At 52.9% G+C, this 16,794-nt stretch overlaps 4 protein-coding genes across 4 annotated transcripts; all 4 read left to right on the top strand.

Annotated features, from left to right (window-relative positions):
- The first annotated feature begins 556 nt into the window (after positions 1–556).
- STEHIDRAFT_90479 (uncharacterized protein) lies at positions 557–4,992 on the top strand. The gene is made up of 4 exons (XM_007299429.1): positions 557–731; positions 803–1,404; positions 1,791–3,336; positions 3,400–4,992. Exons 1-4 carry the CDS (start codon positions 653–655, stop codon positions 4,398–4,400), a joined length of 3,228 nt encoding a protein of 1,075 aa, XP_007299491.1. The 5' UTR covers positions 557–652; the 3' UTR covers positions 4,401–4,992.
- Positions 4,993–7,373: 2,381 nt separating this feature from the next.
- On the top strand, positions 7,374–8,864 carry STEHIDRAFT_152358 (uncharacterized protein; the record flags this gene model as incomplete). Its single annotated transcript, XM_007299515.1, has 2 exons — positions 7,374–7,625; positions 7,683–8,864. The coding sequence occupies 2 exons, from the start codon at positions 7,374–7,376 to the stop codon at positions 8,862–8,864; spliced, it is 1,434 nt and encodes a 477-aa protein (XP_007299577.1).
- A 1,164-nt stretch (positions 8,865–10,028) lies between these two features.
- STEHIDRAFT_152357 (uncharacterized protein) lies at positions 10,029–12,335 on the top strand (the record flags this gene model as incomplete). Its single annotated transcript, XM_007299514.1, has 4 exons — positions 10,029–10,352; positions 10,403–11,441; positions 11,504–11,754; positions 11,823–12,335. The coding sequence occupies 4 exons, from the start codon at positions 10,029–10,031 to the stop codon at positions 12,333–12,335; spliced, it is 2,127 nt and encodes a 708-aa protein (XP_007299576.1).
- A 1,559-nt stretch (positions 12,336–13,894) lies between these two features.
- Positions 13,895–15,103, top strand: STEHIDRAFT_152356 (uncharacterized protein; the record flags this gene model as incomplete). The annotated part of the gene is made up of 3 exons (XM_007299513.1): positions 13,895–14,210; positions 14,271–14,521; positions 14,591–15,103. 3 exons carry the CDS (start codon positions 13,895–13,897, stop codon positions 15,101–15,103), a joined length of 1,080 nt encoding a protein of 359 aa, XP_007299575.1.
- Positions 15,104–16,794: the final 1,691 nt, after the last annotated feature.

Here is a 16,794-nt window from a genome sequence, read left to right as displayed (position 1 = left end):
GAGAGGCCGCACAAAGTAGTGGTCCAGAAGAGGTGGTATGACAGCAGGTATATCCCGAAGCACCGTTTTGCGCAATGAGACACAGCCGCGAACCCATATATTCTATCAGGCCTCCGAGCGAGCCGCAATGCGTTCGCCGACGATCTCAAAGTCCTACCCTGAGTTTGACTCCAAGAGGCTCTTTCATTGCTCTTTCTTCAATTTCTCTGTGAATGGTTGTTCTCCAATAGCCGTTGACCGCATAATCTATACCAGTGAGAACGGGGGAGCTCCAAACCAGTTTCCCAAGCAAGGTGGCTGGTGCCGAAGGCAACGCTCCCCCAGTAGATGTACTTCACTTGGAAAAGAGATCTATTCCGAGCTGCTCTGCTGTTTCCTTGCAAAACGGTTGGCCTTGTCCTTGCAGGAAGCCGAAACAGGAACAATAGCGGCACGCGACACCGAATCAGGCACTGGCGCATCGGCACCGGCGGGATAGACAAACAGAACCAAACAGAGCGCCATCGGAGCGCAAGCTGGCTTCATCATCATCCACGACGACGACGACGACCTTCAGCTCACTGTTCAACACAACGTGCCTCCCAGAGACCTCTGCCTCACCATCTAGTGCTTGTAAATCTCCAGCTTTGTCCCGTAAGGCCGTGCCACTCCGATGCGCGAGTCCAACTTCGCCTTCCCTGTCCAGAACAGGGCTTCTGTCTGCATCTCATCCCAGCTCTACGACAGACGAGGTCAGCCAAAAATCCCGGCAATGTCGAGGATATTCTGCGATGGGGACGTTATTAACGATCTTTGGTTGTAGCACTCGACACAAATGCGCCTCTCCCACTGTTCAACTCGCTTACACATCTTACCTATCTCACCGCGACGTCGCCCCGCATCCGCGAGATCATGACCATGGATGGCGGCCTCGAGCGTCTTGTACGCCTGTTACACGATTTCTGTATCTCACCTCCGCCACCCGAGAATCCAGCTATCTTATACGGCCTTCTGCCTGTCCATCACCACCCGCCACAGCCCCAACCAACCCTGAACCCCAAGTCTTTCGACCGACACGCAGCCTATCGTTTCTCTCTCGCATTTCAATGTGTCGTCAACATCGGCGTAAGAGGCTCGGAGCCGATTAGGAGTAGGGTTGTCCAAGCAGGCACCCTAGATGTCGTCGGGTGCGTTCTCGAGGCATGGCTCGCGTCGAAGGGTTTTGCCACCGGCCCGAGTTCGAGTGCCAGTGGATTACCGAGGGAGACCAGAGAACAGAGAAGTGCGAGGAGAGCTGCTCAGAATGAATTGAGGAACAGGGAGCAGGCGAGGGAGCAGGCGGCGGATTTGGCGAGGGCATTGGAGAGGCAGCAGTTGGAGAGGCAGCAGTTGGCCACACGACGGCGTATAGCAAGACCAGATGAGGTGAGTCATATATCTCTTTTTTTCTGGAGAGTTTTGTTCCTCGCGTTTCAATCTCGTTATATCTTGCCTACGAGAGTTCTCGTGCGCTCTCTGTCATCGGCCGGCGCCATTGCGTGCCCAATCAGAGTGCCGGCATTGCCCTGTGTACGCCACAAACCCAAACCAATTGATTTTGGCAGAGGGATAGCTGGGCTACTGTAGTCATGTTGTCTTCAGGCTTGTCGCAAAACCTGTCTCATGAGTCGAGCTTAAAGGCGTCCGCCTTGTCCTCCTCGGAGCCTCTTCGGCCCAATCTCTGTCAGCAGTCGGCATCGCGTCGTGCGCGTCCCCTTCTGTACATCTTTCGGAATCGGTTGAACACGATGCTAACGTTGACTCCATTGCAGGATGACGATTCCATGGACGCCGAGCAGCCACCCGCATCTCGCACTCGTACTGCACGGCCCACCGATGTGACTCTCGCCGGCCCCTCGCGCCCAAGTATTACCACCACAACCGTCGACCAACCTAGCTCCACCGACACTTCTACCGAAACATCTACGAACTCTACACCTATAGGCTCTAACACTCCTACCGGCGCCGTCGAGATCCCTGGCCGAGAGCGCAGCGGGACTATCATCGCCCGCCCCGTTTGGGATCCTTCTCGCCGCCCAACTGTCCACACACGCCATCGCGAACGTGAAATACCATCAGCTAGCACGAGCGCCGATACGAGCGCCAACAATTCGAGGCCTGAGACGGAGACAGAGGATGATGGTGACGGGCTTGAGGGAGACGTTGATATGATGGATGGCGAAGGCGAGGATCGATCACAGGGTCCACTCACTGACACATCACCATCGCCGGAACCAATGGCACGTACAGCGACTCAAACATCACCGCACACTACGAGACGGGCAGTGGGCATCGTATCGGATACGACGCCGACGGCGGCTTCGCTCGAGGTCAACGCGGACGCACATATCATCATTAATCGTGATCAGGAGATCGGCGTCGGTGGTGTAGGCATGAATGAAGGCGTAGGCGTGGAGGAGGGTATCGTTAGCCTGGAGCCAAACGACGATTTCGCGATGGGTGCACCACCGGGCGCTCCAGGGGCTATTGAAACTACCACCATCAATATGACTCGGACGGGGACCATTCGCAGAGGGAGGCATGGCGTCGATGTCACACCTCGGGCTGGGAACGTTAACCTGCCGATTGGAACCCCACGCGACAGCGACGACGGCGATACAGCGGAGGAGGGAACTGTCCGCCCGAATGCCCCGCCTCATCGTATCCATCCCCTTCCTCCCATCGCTCGTCCCAACAATCCCGCTCCTCCAGAAACCCGTCCTGCTCCCCTTCTACTCCCCCGAACTGCCCACGTCCATCACCATCACCACCACCACCATCACCGCCACGGTAACGGAGGCGTTGAGAAGGATAGTGATGGCCCGTATCGGGACGAGGACGTGCTGCTGAGCCTACAATTACTTGCCTATCTTAGCAAATACCCTCATGTCCGACAAGCGTTCTACAAGCCTCGGGCGAGTTTCCACCCAGCAACAGTCGGACTTCAACGCGCACCTCCGTCAACGTCGAACGCTACTGTTGCGTCTTCCGCTTCCAGTATCGCTCCATCGCACAAAGAATCCACCAGCGGTTTCTTCAAAGCGTTCGGCCGTGGGAAGGAGAAAGAGCGTGCACACACGCCTGCTGGGCCATCCCTCTCACCGGCTGCTGCTGCGACCACGCCATCGGCGCCGCAAAGGCAGACGAACGTCTTTTCCCTTGTGGAGAGGTTTACGTTCAGACCTAGCTCAAGCGAGAGTGACCTGCCAAATCCTCCCCCTAGTTTACCGCAGGAGATTCAGTATTGGGCTGGTGTCATCATGCGGAATGCTTGCAGGAAGGACGATAGCAGAGGTGGCATTCGGCAATGTGCCAATAGTACGTCATCTTCTCTTCCACTTCTCTGGTCGTTACCTTTGCTCACTTTGGGCAATCGTCTAGTGCTGTGCGGTCGATGGGAGTCATACCCTCGAGAGTTCGCGAAGTGTCGACGCTGCCGAAAGGCGAAGTATTGTGGTAAAGAATGTCAGTCGACCGCCTGGAGCGAAGGCCACCGTTTCTGGTGCAGCGCCAAGGACGGTGATGACGAAGCCACAGAACAACCGGACGCCGCAGTCCCCTCCGCCCGTCCATCTTCTTCCCGTCCAGCAGCTGAGCAGCTCGCAGAACTCCTCGGTGTACGACCAGACATGGGGACGGGACTTGGTCTCACACCGCCCGGGCCACCGAGACCCGCACGGGTCGATCGCGAGCGAGAGAGGGATCGGGAGCGCGTGAGGGAAAGGGTCGTCGCTACTACCGCCGCTGGAGTCGATTCGACACAGATGGCGAGAGCGATGGCGCAAGTGTTTCGGAATATGGACGGCCCCAGAGCATGGACAGCGGCCTTGAGAGACAATGCGGACGAGCCAGCAGCCAACCCTAGGAGGCCAGGCGCACCCGCGCCTGTTACGTGGAATGCGCGTCCTGGAGCTGCTGAGCCGGGATGGGGAAGGGCGGTCTATGAGCCTTCGCCGTTTGGGGCGACGGGTGCTGGCCCGAGTGGTCAACAAGGCGGCACTGTTGTACCGCCACAGGGCCAGGTTCGGGAGAGGAGACGTGGTGCCGAAGATGAATTGGATAGGTTGGCGGTTGGTCATGGGCGGAGGCGGGCGGAGACGATGCCGGGTGGGATAGGTTCCCTCATCGATGCTATCGATGCTCCTACTCCTCTGACTCACGAAGAGATAAGTCGTTTCTTCGCACAGCCGCGGCAGCCTGATGTGGCTACTGCGGCCCCTGGAACACAAGCGGAGAATCCCAGGAGGGGGCTTGAGGTCGAGGTTGCGATTGCAGGGCCATCAAACGCGAGGATCATGGGTATGCGAGGTGACACTGATGTCGGTATGGACGATGAGTCTTTCAGGATGGGAAGGGACGATTTTCCCATGGACGTCGATTGAGCTCGTTTTCGTCTGGCCCCATCTGTTTCTTTCACTCGTTTCGTGGTTATGGTTGCTGTGCATGGTGTGTCAGTCATTTTTTTGGATGTGTTTGTTCGCTCGGTCGATATGGCGATGGAGCAGAAATGTCGATACTTATATCCCCTTCTCGCGATCTTCGTCCGTGCACAGACCATTTCATTCTTTGACATATCTGTCCATTTGTTCCCTGGGGTTCATTTGTCGACGCGTTCGTTGTTTTCTCATTTATGTCGCATATTCTTTCATTTTAATCCAACCAGTGTCTATATTTGCACTCCACTGTCCTTCGTTTTTCTCTATGTCTCACACTTCTCTCGCACACGTCCTGTCATCCCATCCCATCCCACTCCATCATCTCATAGTCTCTTGTCTGTCTGTCTCCTTGCCCCACATTCACACCACACACCCTCGCTCATTTCTTCCGTGCCTATCTTGTGTTGTCATTATATCTTAAGCGTCCATCTGCGCTGCACATCCACATCCACATCCACATCCATACCACGCTCACTGTTCACTGTCTACCGCCGCTGTCACCTACGCATTCCCATCCCCATCCCCATCTCCACCCTCCTCAGATCCTCATATTATCTCTTGTTTGTTTGTTCGTTCTGTTTTTACATTTTGAGTTGACTCTGACAACACAGTCTCGCTTGCATCATTCCCCATATATATCATGTCCTAGCCCCTGTCCTTAGCTTCAGTCTTCGCAAACTCCTGCAATTCACACAATTTCGCACATCTCTACTTCGTTCTTCTGGTCTTGGTCTCGGTCTCGCCGTACTTGAGCATCATGAAGGCACACTCGACATGGACTTGGGCGCCCGAAGGATCGTGGTAAGCAAAGGCGCGTCGCCTAGATATACAGTACGTTGATGATCTGGATCTTATCCACGTTCTTGAAGCTACGATGTGCATCTTTTCCTTCACAAGTAATGACTCTGCTGCACTAACAGGCCTCCTATCCTCCGAATCCTTGGCACACGTTACACGGCCACAGCTTATTTGACCCCCAAGCTCATGATGCTCATAGGGGACCCACACATGGTATATCGGCATCTGAGGTGTGGACGATCCCAGGCAGGAGACGTTCAGGAAGGGGTGCGCATTTGTGAAGGATTCGGTGCAGGAGAGGACTCAGATATGTCCAAAGAGGCTGAAACGGAAACGGAGTTGGTTCGAGCTGCTGCCAGTGGGCATTCAAAGTTTCGCGGACCTGTTTCAAACCTGTCTGGTCTTGTACTCATCCATGATATGTTCGCCTGCGTTTTCACATCATGTGGCTATTGTGATGTAGATTGATTACTGCACTTACTGTACAGGATAAGTGCCAGTCCGAACATGCCCCCCTCGAGGCAAACCTGAGGCGAACCGAGCTTGAACCGAGCTTCTTTGTTCTTGATGGACGCCCTGTTCCAGGAATCAGTCCTCTTTGCTTCGCGTGAACAAAGCACCCAGAGCAACGGCGCACCAATGACGATATTCCTATTCTCGACGTCCATCATCAACCCCGGCTACCCTCCCCCTGGCGATTTTTCCGTCTTCCCCCTGCAGATCTCCCATTACATGGCCTAATGCTGATTTTCTGGATAGCGTGTTCACAATAGTTCGCGCATCTCTCTCGATAAATCTGCCGATCCCGCGCATCCCCTAAACCATCGAATAGCGCCCCTCCGCGGGGCTCAAGCTCGCGAACGATATGTTCCACGTTCGTGAGCTCTCTCTTTTGTGTTAATCGTTCATTATATCGTGAATACACGTCTTGGAAAGGCTGGGCTCACACGACATTACTCAAATAAACCAGTGGTCGTGGTATCGCAACAAGCCCACTAAACGCTGACACGGGGTCCTCCTCTCATGGTCCTTGTCTGCGCCTCGCTAGAGCATGCTTTTATCTCCAAATGTCTCTGACTTTCAGAGTGGAAAATGATATGAGCTGAGAATGGTAGCGCCCATCTCGGTCATGTTCAGAAAGAATCGAACGCTGATAGAAGAACTTGTGGATCGGTAAGTCAATATAGGAAACCTGGGTATGTCCCCTCCTTCCTTAAGCCTGGAGTCATTCACTGATGTCGACAACGAGTATTAACCTTGCGCAAAGGCCCTCTCAACGTGAACGAAGGATTCAGGCTCTGGAGACGCTCATCCACAGCTGAGCTGCAAAGAGGCTAGGTCAGAATCCACGCTTCCGAAATGCCATCCCTTGTTGAACTCTACTACTCCCCTAGGCTGGAAAGTTTGCGCCTGTATAGAGTCAATGCAACGAAAAACATGAATTCACGTGGCTTGGAACAAATAGTTATGCCACGAAAGAGGAGCATGTGCGGAATGCAGCCGGGAAGGCCTCAATGAGGACGCAATAGTGAGGAAATGACACTGATTCGACTCAGAGACACTCAAGAGAGTTCCGCAGGCTCACACTTTTGATAGGGATCAGTAGATCAGGTATAGTGTGCCATGAACTGCTTCTATCAAAGTCCAGGTTTGTGACGCCGAATGAACATAGAGCTTGTGTCGGGTGCACTTGGGTCAGTCTAAACTACCCCCCATCGCTCATCGATCTCTGTATATTAGGCTGAATCATTCGTCTACCCAGAAAATTCTCTTCTCGTCAGTGAAGGAAAGTTTTAGACCACCATATAATGTGGCACTAAGTCTAATGCAAGGAGGCGTATATGCGCCTTTTTTGTCTCCACAAAAACACTCTACTGTGGCCAGATAGGTATACCCTCGTCTTTGTGCATGCTATGAGCCACAATTTCGTCAAAGATGACAACGGAAAAGACAACACGACCTTTTTTTCCTGAGCTGATTGTTTGAGTGGCGTGAGCCCCCGGAGACCTCTCCAGCCCCCATCGTATCTATGCCCAATCGCTGACCATAGCGACACAAGGTTTTTCATTCCGAAATATAAAGCCCTGACTACTCACCTATTTAACCGTTGCAGTATCTTCGATGCGCGTCCCCTCTGACGTCTATCGTCGAACACTGTATGTTGATGGCACTAAACCGCGTTGCGTTTCTGCGTGGGATATCGATGGCGCGCCGGAGATCACCGACGCGGGTCCTTTTGCTCGTGCACGCGCGGAGAATCGAACGTCGCCTTTCTCCCATCATCACCCCCGCGCCATCTTCCTCCCATCCTCCTCCATCTCAATGGGAGCCCTCAAGCGAGCCAGGAATGCGAGTCATTCAAGACCAAGATCAGTATGTCATATATGCACTATGATCTGCGCTCCTTCTGACACTTAGATTATCTAACAGAAAGCATTCGAAATCCAACGCCTCCCGGTAGAGCTTCTCCTTGAGGTGTTCGACATGGTCGCGTCAGTACCCATCTCTCGTTCTGGGCATCGTCGAAATGTCCTCGCAGAGGCTCCGTACAACTTGATGCATACCTGTAGATACTGGCGGGACCTCGTACTCGCACAACCACATCTCTTCTCTAATGTGCATGCCCCCCTTATACTTGAGGACGCCCGCATCGGGAACAAGTTCCTTCGGTTCCTACGCAATTCGATACGCCGAGCAGGCAGCCATCCCATTTCCATCTTCCTCGAGATCGATGCCGGCAAGCTCAACAGCAAGAGATCAATCCAATGGCATGTCCTCGATCAGCTACTCTCGGTGTCCACGCGCTGGGAAAACGTTTACATCTACGCAGGCGATGTTCTTCAGAATCATGTTCTCCGACCATTGCTTCCTGGTGCTCTTGCCAACCTTACAAGCCTTTACCTCGCAGACCAGTCCGGTCCCATCTTCCTACCGTTGTTCAGCGAGGCCGTCCGGTCGTCCGGAAGCCTGCGTCGCCTGAGCATCCGGCTGGAGCCGGATCTCCTGGACCACATACCCTGGGCCCAACTGACGCATCTCCGCCTCCTGTCGATCCACGGAGACGTAGACATCTCCGAACTCTTAAAGTTTTTTAGTAACTGCGTTGAGTTAACTAGCTTGGAGATATCGGCTTGCGACGCTGAGCCTCTACAGCCGGAGGGTCCGGTACTACCGATATCAATCCCAGCACTTTCCTACCTTGAGATTGGCCAAGTACTTCATGTCGAGTGTCTCGTCGACCTCGTTTCTCTAATACGATCTCCCGTCTTGCGAGTTTTGAAGGTGAGCACGAGCGACGAAGAGGCGCCCGATGTCGCAGAATCACTGGAGGATGACGATGACGAAGACGAGGACGATGAGGACGAGGACGATGAGGACGAGGACGATGAGGACGATGACGAGGAATATGATGGCGAGGACTGGGACGAAGACGACCTGGACCAGGACCTGTCTGCGAATATCGGTAGCTTCCTCTACGCCTGTGCGGGAACTCTCAAAGACCTCCACCTGTCTGGACACCTGGGTGTGGAACTGGCGCTCCGTGCTCTCGAAATCTTTCGAGACACCACTATCTACGTCAATAACCTTCGCTGGAACGTCTCGACTCTTTAGAACGAACACCGACGACGTGGAGATTGTTTGGGCCACTTCCTGACCGCCGACCTTCAAAATTTTTTTCAAGGCAGAGCGATGGAGGATCGGGGACGTATGGGCGTTCGGAGGGGGATTACCGCATCAGGTGAATCTCAAGAGGCGGGATAGAACTTCAGTGGCTTGCACGTTGGGTAACTTCAAGTTGACATACATTCATCTTTCCATGCCGCGTCCCTCTCTTCCACGTTCGCTAAGACTGGGTGTTCTTGTGAGACACAGGGCATGAGTGCTCTGGAAGAGTTGGGCTCTGTGTAGTTGTCTCACTGTTTTGGTCGCGTATCTCCTGTTTCTCGCTCTGTACTCTTATTGCATTGTTTTAGTTGCTATTTACGGAGTCCTCGCTTCGGGATATCTAGTTACTGTCGAGATCTCCTATATATGTCCTCATGCCAATTCATTCCCAGCTGTTATTCACTTCATTATCGGTTTTGAGGGGCCAGACAAAATCTCGCCACAGCAAGGGACGGGGCTTGGACGGGGCTTCACCATGATGGCCTTGTACTAGCAAGGCACGGGTTGGGCTCGGGACACGATCAAGGATGTTTGGCAGTCTGCGCATTTTCTATCAATGATCGACCCCGTGAATATCTTACAGTGCCAAGGTTCTAAAGAAACGCCGCTTAGTTGCCGCCCAACCTTTGTTCGCCGCTGGCACCGGAAGTTTCCGGAGCCACGGTGTCGCCAACACGCGGCATGTTCGTGTTCATTTCGTTCATCCGTACTACACATCCTCGATCCGTTCTGCCTCGACCCCTCCCTGCGTACTATCAGTTTGCGCAAATTACACACAACATACTGGCACTTCTGAATAACTACTCATTAGGGCTTGGTGAGCAAAAATTTCATCATTCGATCGGGATGGCGTGGCCATGGAGTCTCCACTGTGCCGTGCTCTTCACTGACGCAGAGCGTGTCGCCTTTGTCTACAGGTCGAATTATTGCCATATCAAGCAGATAAAAGAATTTTGAACCGTGTCCGCCCAGTACAGCCTCTTTGAAAATCTATCTTCCTGCGACTTGACACGACAACGGGTAGAATCCCCCCTTCACCTTTGTCCGACACCGTTCTCGCATATATAAACAACTGAATATGAGTGTACGTCCCTCCAACAATCTTCTCTCATGTCTTCCAGTCCCCACAAGCCCCTTACCTCCGCGCAGAACTTTAGCTCGGCGACCAAGGACTCTAAGTCGATCCGTGCTGTACTCCGTCAGGAGCTTCGTAACCGCGTCCAGTACAATGATGCCCGCGTGCTCCAACGTCTGAGGACACATGAGATTGACGACGACTTCGTATCTTGGTGCCTCGCATCCTTCAATGCTGACCCCGGGGTGCAGTCTTCCGTCCGGCACCTGCAGGAGTTGGAGAGGATCGCAGAGACTAGTGAGCGTCGTGACTCTCCCGACCAGCGCAAGAAACAGGAACTCGCTATGTATCATCACCTTGTAAGTGATCTCATTAACTTACGCATGCACAGTTTCTCATCGTACCCCAGCAAGTCATCTTTGATTTTATTCAATCATTTCCAAGGCCCTACCACGCCGCCATCACCACTCCTCGTCGATTCCTCCGTGTCGATACCGTGCGAAGTCCTATCCAGCACTATACTCTCGGTTTCCCAAACACTCGTCCCGACTTCTCGCTGATGGCTCCGGGTGCCAATGGGGATTCGACCGACTGGGGTGACCACGACGGTTTCGCCGAAATCAAGGCCACCAGCAAGCAAGGTCCTCATCCGCCTAACTCCAGGGATGAGACTATCCAAGAGATCGTGTATCAATCAGCAGACTTCGCTCGGCTCCATCTCTCCTCTCGACCTTTCATGCTCTACTCTGTTGGTCTCATGATCTATGGTTCCCGATTCTCCGTTGGCATCTTCGATCGCGACGGCGTTAGTATCTCTCCTGAAGGAGGCATGTGGACGGACACAGAGTATTTCATCCGTTTGGTTTGTAGTTTGACGTGGAACGTGACACCCACCGAACTAGGGGAGGATCCTACTGCCCGTAAGTGTGACCGCCGTCTGATGGATACTCTGGGGCTGCATGGCGAGGACTTTCCCTCGTTCATCATCGAACCCATCACCCCAGGGGGCGATTACTGGTGCACTATCGGTGAGCCCATGTGGAGCTCACTTTCCTTGCTTGGCCGGGGCACGATCATTTGGTGCGTACGCCGTTACGATCCGAAGGATAAATGTCTCCTTGGGCCCGAAATGGTCATGAAGACGTCCTGGCGTCAGAGCGGTCGAAACTCGGAGTCCTCCATCTATCGCGCCGTTCGTGGTACCAGTCACCCAGCACTCGCCGAATTCCTCACCGGTGGCGACGTCATCGACCCTCGACACGATCTCCTCGACTATATTCCAGCGCAACACATTATCACTGCTCACTATCTCCGAAATAACCTTACTCCCGTTGACAATGATCAGTCTCCCGTTCTGCACCGGTTGGTGTTGAAGACGATTGGGCGTTCAATCTGGACCTATACTTCGGACCTCGAGCTTCTTCGTGGAATGCTTGCGGCCGTTCAAGGTATGTATGATGTTGACTCATCCGAACTAGATAAGTACAGCTAACAATTCGCGTTGACACAGCCCATCAGTTCCTGTTTGAACAAGGCATTCTGCACCGCGATATAAGTGCGGGAAATATCCTTCTAGCCAAGGACCCTAGGATCGTCCAGCCCGGACGTGAGGGCTTCCTCTCCGATGTGGAGTTTGCTCTTGTTGAATGTGAACATCGCTTTGAACTGGAGATGTCACAGGCAGAGGCTATACGGAACCTGCGCGATGTGTCTGGTGACGAGGTTACGGGGTCAACTGCGAAGCGTGGAGCGACTATGACGGTATGCCATCTATCTCTCGTCATTATTTTTCGTAGATGTCACTCACCATGATGAATCCAATCACCCAGGGCACTGTTCAATTCATGGCCATCGAGATACTAGAGGCCATCGTCGAAGACAGGCCCATCGAACACAACGTCGAACACGACATCGAATCGTTCATCTGGGTCCTTGCATATGCGGTCATGCGGAAGGTCCTGAAGGTCACCGAAGCTCCTGAGACGGCGAAACATTCGGCCCGGAAGCGACTCGACGATGACTTCAAGAGGTCGTTTGGTAGCTTGTCGGTCGCAGATATCGCATCGTCTCGTACGAGTCTCTGGCCATTGGAGTTCATCATTCGCAAGACCGAGGATTTCTTCTTCCCCTATCTCTCCCGCCCGCTTCGTGATGTCCTCTTTCGTCTACGAGCGGGCTTGCGTTCCAGGATCGAAGCCCCAGGCTTCCAGAAAGTTACAACCCTTTTTGACGATGATGAATCACAAACTCCTGAAACGGTAGCACTGACACACGCCTGGCTCATCAAGTACTTCAACGGCGCCATTCGTGCGCTGGAGAGCGATCCGTCGCTGCAGAGATGATTGGTGTTTAGGCAGAACTGCTTATGGAAGGCGAATATATGGCTGAGGTCTTCTATGTAGAAATATGTTACCCTGTTCTGACGATCTGAGCGAATATATATATGTTTATGCGTCGTTTCTTTTTATTGCTTGAAAGGCGGGTCCCGCGAAATCAATGCTGTACCTGGTGCATGTGCATCGCTCTGGCCCTTGGTCCACCTTCCTTGTCGTTTATCTTCTAGGCTGATCATACTTCTCATCCATATTTCAGCAATCAATGATAGACCAAGAATTGGGAGTGCGCCCGGCTGTCTCTTTTTGCTTTATCTACCTCTACTTATTTCTAGGACAAGAATAGTCTCGCAGCGAACGGCGATGATCGGAGTGATTATTTTGGCAAAGCTCGGCTCGGCTACTTTTCTAGCAACAACCGTACCTTGATCCTTCGACGACATCGTAGGTCATAGACCGGGCAAAGGTGCCGAGAGTACGCACTCGACTCGGAGGTAGGATCGAGCTCGACGATTGGGCCGTGCGGACGATCGTATAGGTCACCAAGGACATGGGAGGGGATATTAGATTATATGTTGGATTATCCCGGAGGGGAATGAGAGGAGAGACATAACGGCGTGTTGTACTTGGACGTTGTGGTCGGAAAGGACTGACGCTACGTGTGTGGCGGTGGCGTCTTCATGAACCGAACGTCAGCCGCGGAAGTTTCCGGCGACTCTGTGCCGCATCGACAATGTTCGTGTTCATTTTGTGCATCCGTACCACACATCCTCGATCTGTTCCGCACTGACTGTCCCTCCACCCCTCCCTACGTATCATCAGTTTGCGCAAACTACACGCAACATACTAACACTTCCCGAAGTCACCTGTAAGGGCATGAGCGTGAGCAAAGTTCCATCATCCGATCGAGATGGCGTCAAGTTCATGGAGTCTCCACTGTGCTGTACTCTTCACTTAAGCATAACGTGTCGCTTTTGTCTACAGGCCCAGTTATTTCCATATCAATCAAATAAAACAAAATTTGAACCGTGTCCACTCAGTAAGTTCAGCCTCTTCGAAAACACTTCTTCCTGCGACTCAACACGAGGACGGGTAGAACCCTTCCTTCACCTTTGTCCGACACCCTTCTCACATATATAAACAACGGAATATGAGTGTACGTCCCTCTAACGGTCTCCTATAATTCTTCCAGTTCCCACAGGCCTCTAACCCCTGCGCAGAATTTTAGCTCGGCGACCAAGGACTCTGAGTCGATCCGTATTACACACCGTCAGTCGACAGACACAGAGTCCTGCATCGGCTTGGTCAGTAGCTTAACGTGGAACGTGACATGCACTGAACTCGGGGAGGATTATACTGCTCGAAAATGGGACAGCCGTATGACTGATCCTCTGGGGTTGCACGATGAGGACTTTCCCTCGTGCATCACCGAACCAATTGCCCCGGGATATCACTGGCGCACTGACAGCAAGCCCGTGTGGACTTCACTCTCCTTGCTTGGTCGTGGCACGATTATTGGGTGTGGATGCCGTTACGATGCTACGGAGAAACGTCTCCTTGGGCCCGACATGGTCATGAAGACGGCTTGGCGGCAGAGCGGTCGAAACTTGGGGTCCTCTATCCATCACGGCGCCCGTAATGCCATTCACTCCGCACTCGCTGAGTATATCGCTTGTGATGGCGTCATCTACCCTCGACGCGATCTCTTGGACGACACTCCAGCACAACGCGGCATCTCTGCCCATCTCCTCCACAATTCTGCTCCCGTAGACGAAGCTAAATCCCACGTTCTCCACCGGTTGATGTTGAATACGATCGGGGGTTCTGTCTGGACTTATACTTCTGACCTAGAGCTTCTGAATGGGTTGCGTTCGGCCGTGCAAGGTGAATTGTGTGAACTCAACAGAAGTAGGTCTATGAGGCTAATGATTTGTCTTTGCATAGCACACCAACTTTTGTTTGACCAAGGCATTCTGTACCACGACATAAGTCCGGAAAATATTGCTCTCATGAAAGACCCTAGAAACCTCCAGCCTGGACGTGAAGGTTTCCTCTCCGATCTGGAATGCTTTCTTGTCGAAGGTGACCCTCGCTTTAAATCGGAAATGGATCATGCAGATGCCATACAGAACATACGCGATGTGTCTGGCGATGTGCCTCCGAATTCTGTAGCGCATGTTGGGGCTATTAGGACGGTTAGTTACACAATTCTCGCTTTGTGGCTTCGTAGACGTCGCTCACACCGAGTTCGCTCTATCACCTAGGGCTCAGTTCACTTTATGGCCATCGAGATACTGGATGCTATCGTCGATGAGAGGCCCATTGAATATAGCATCGAACACGACATAGAATCGTTCATCTGGGTCCTTGCATACGCAGTCATGCGAAAGAGCCTAAAGGTCACCGAAGCTTCTGAGGCGGCGAAACATTCGGGCAGGAAACAGCTCGATGCTGACTTCAAGCAGTCGTTTGGTAGCTTGCCGATCGCAGAGATCGCACTGTCTCGTAGGAACGCCGGGCCCTTCGATTTCATCATTAACGACAAACAGAAATTTCTTTCTCCCTATCTCTCCGGCCCCCTTCGCGATCTCCTTGTGTTTCTACAGACGACCATACGGGACAAATTCCATGCCCCAGTTGTCGAGTCGATTAGGACTGTTTATCGACGCGGCGGGGTACGACCTCCTGAGACTGTAGTACTGACGCACGCTTGGCTCATCGACTACTTAGACGACACCATCCAAGCTCTAGAGAACGATCCGTCGCTGCAGAGATGATTGATGTGTAGATCCGAAACTGCTCATGGGTCCCAGTGTGGGGCGAATATAGGGTTGAGGTCTTCTATGTAGAAATATGCTTCCCTGTTCTGACGATCTGAGCGAATATATATATGTTCAAGCGTTGTTTCTTTATACTGACCTAGAGGCGGATCCCGTGCAAGCCACGCTTTGAATGATGCGTGTGCATTGCTCTGGCACGTGGTCCACTCTTCTTGTCGTTGATCGTCCAGGATAACTATGATTCCCGTCCATAGATTTCAGCAAGCACCGACAAACCAAGGATTGGGGGTGCGTCTAGCTGTCTCTTTTTGTTTTATCTATCTCTATTTCTTATTTCTAAGACAAAGATAGTCTCGCAGCGAACGGCGATGATCAGAGTGATCATTTTGGCAGAGCTCGGCTCGGCCATTTTCTAGCAACAACCGTATCTTAATCCTTCGACGACGCCGTAGGTCATAGAACGGACAAAGGTGCCGAGAGTAAGTACTGTGGTTTTTCGCGCACAAGTTCATGTCCCGTGTCCCGTGGGGGTCGTGAACGAACTTGTGCCCCGGGACCGTCTCGTACCGCCGACCCGCGATGAACATGCAAACGGGACGGTACACAAAATTTCAAGAAATCTGAATATATTATATTGCGTTCAATTTGGCCTCACCAAGGCGTCTGAGGTGGAATTTTGGGTTAAATTTTGCTGTTGTGTCACCTGTTTGCACAGATGCATAGGATGCGTAGCCTTAAAGTTGTTATCGAGCGCGATATCCCCGAAACGTGTTGAGGTTCATGAACATCGTCCCTTGTCCCGACCTGCCCACGAACCGGGACACAGATGGATTATGTCATCACGGCAATTCCCGAAGAGCGCTGGCGTGAACTTGTGCGCGAAAAAGTACAGTACTTACGGACTCGAGGGTAGGATCAAGCTCGACGATTGGGCCGTGCGGACGATCGTATAGGTCGGCAAGGACATGGGAGGGGGATATTAGAGATCATATGTTGGATTATCTCGGAAGGGAAGGAGAGGAGAGACATAACGGCGTGTTGTACTTGGACGTTGTTGTCGGAAAGGACTGACGCTACGTGTGTGGCGGTGGCGTCGTCATGAACCAAACGTCAGCCGCGGAAGTTTCCGGCGACAAGGTGCCATCGTGTTCATCTATGGATGTCGCTCACACCTCACACGGAGAACAGAAGTAGTAAAGTATTGGTTGAGTATATTAAGCAACTACTTTAGCAGGGGTGGGCGAAAGCCCGCCGAAGGCGGACCTCCCGAATCCGGGAACTGACCCGGCCCGCATGCAGGATCCAAGCGAGTGTGGATAGGGCGGGCGGGCAGAACAGGGTGTGGTGCGGTGGGTCCTACAAATGAACCGGTAGTCAGTACCCAGAAACAAGAAAAGATATATGGATTGAGGGTGTGGAGGGTGGGTGCAAAAAGGAGGAAGCGGCGAGGTAAAGCAGAGTGGATTTGCCGAGCGAGCCGCCACAAGAAGAGATGAGAGGAGAGAGCAAAAGGCGTCTCTCCTGGCATCGGCTCCCGCTCATCCATAGACCACCCATCAGAACTCTTGGAAATCCCTGACAGGCCCTGAGAAGCCCTGAGCGGCCCTGACGATCCGTTCCGCGAAAGCCCGTGAGGTCTCGAGAGCGTGTCAGGGCCTGTCAGGGCTCTCAGGGTGCGTCAGGACGGT

The sequence above is a fragment of the Stereum hirsutum genome, assembly GCF_000264905.1.
Source record: "Stereum hirsutum FP-91666 SS1 unplaced genomic scaffold STEHIscaffold_2, whole genome shotgun sequence".
NCBI lineage: Eukaryota > Fungi > Basidiomycota > Agaricomycetes > Russulales > Stereaceae > Stereum > Stereum hirsutum.
Note: the sequence above shows the minus strand (reverse complement) of the source record. Positions and strands in the feature narration are given on the sequence as shown.

Bases quoted from the DNA above. Each gene is read 5' to 3' on its own strand.
- STEHIDRAFT_90479 (XM_007299429.1), top strand. From the start codon at position 653: ATGCGCGAGTCCAACTTCGCCTTCCCTGTCCAGAACAGGGCTTCTGTC. The intron at 732-802 runs GTCAGCCAAAAA...CTTTGGTTGTAG, and splicing joins CCAGCTCTACGACAGACGAG to CACTCGACACAAATGCGCCT. The intron at 3,337-3,399 runs GTACGTCATCTT...GCAATCGTCTAG, and splicing joins CATTCGGCAATGTGCCAATA to TGCTGTGCGGTCGATGGGAG.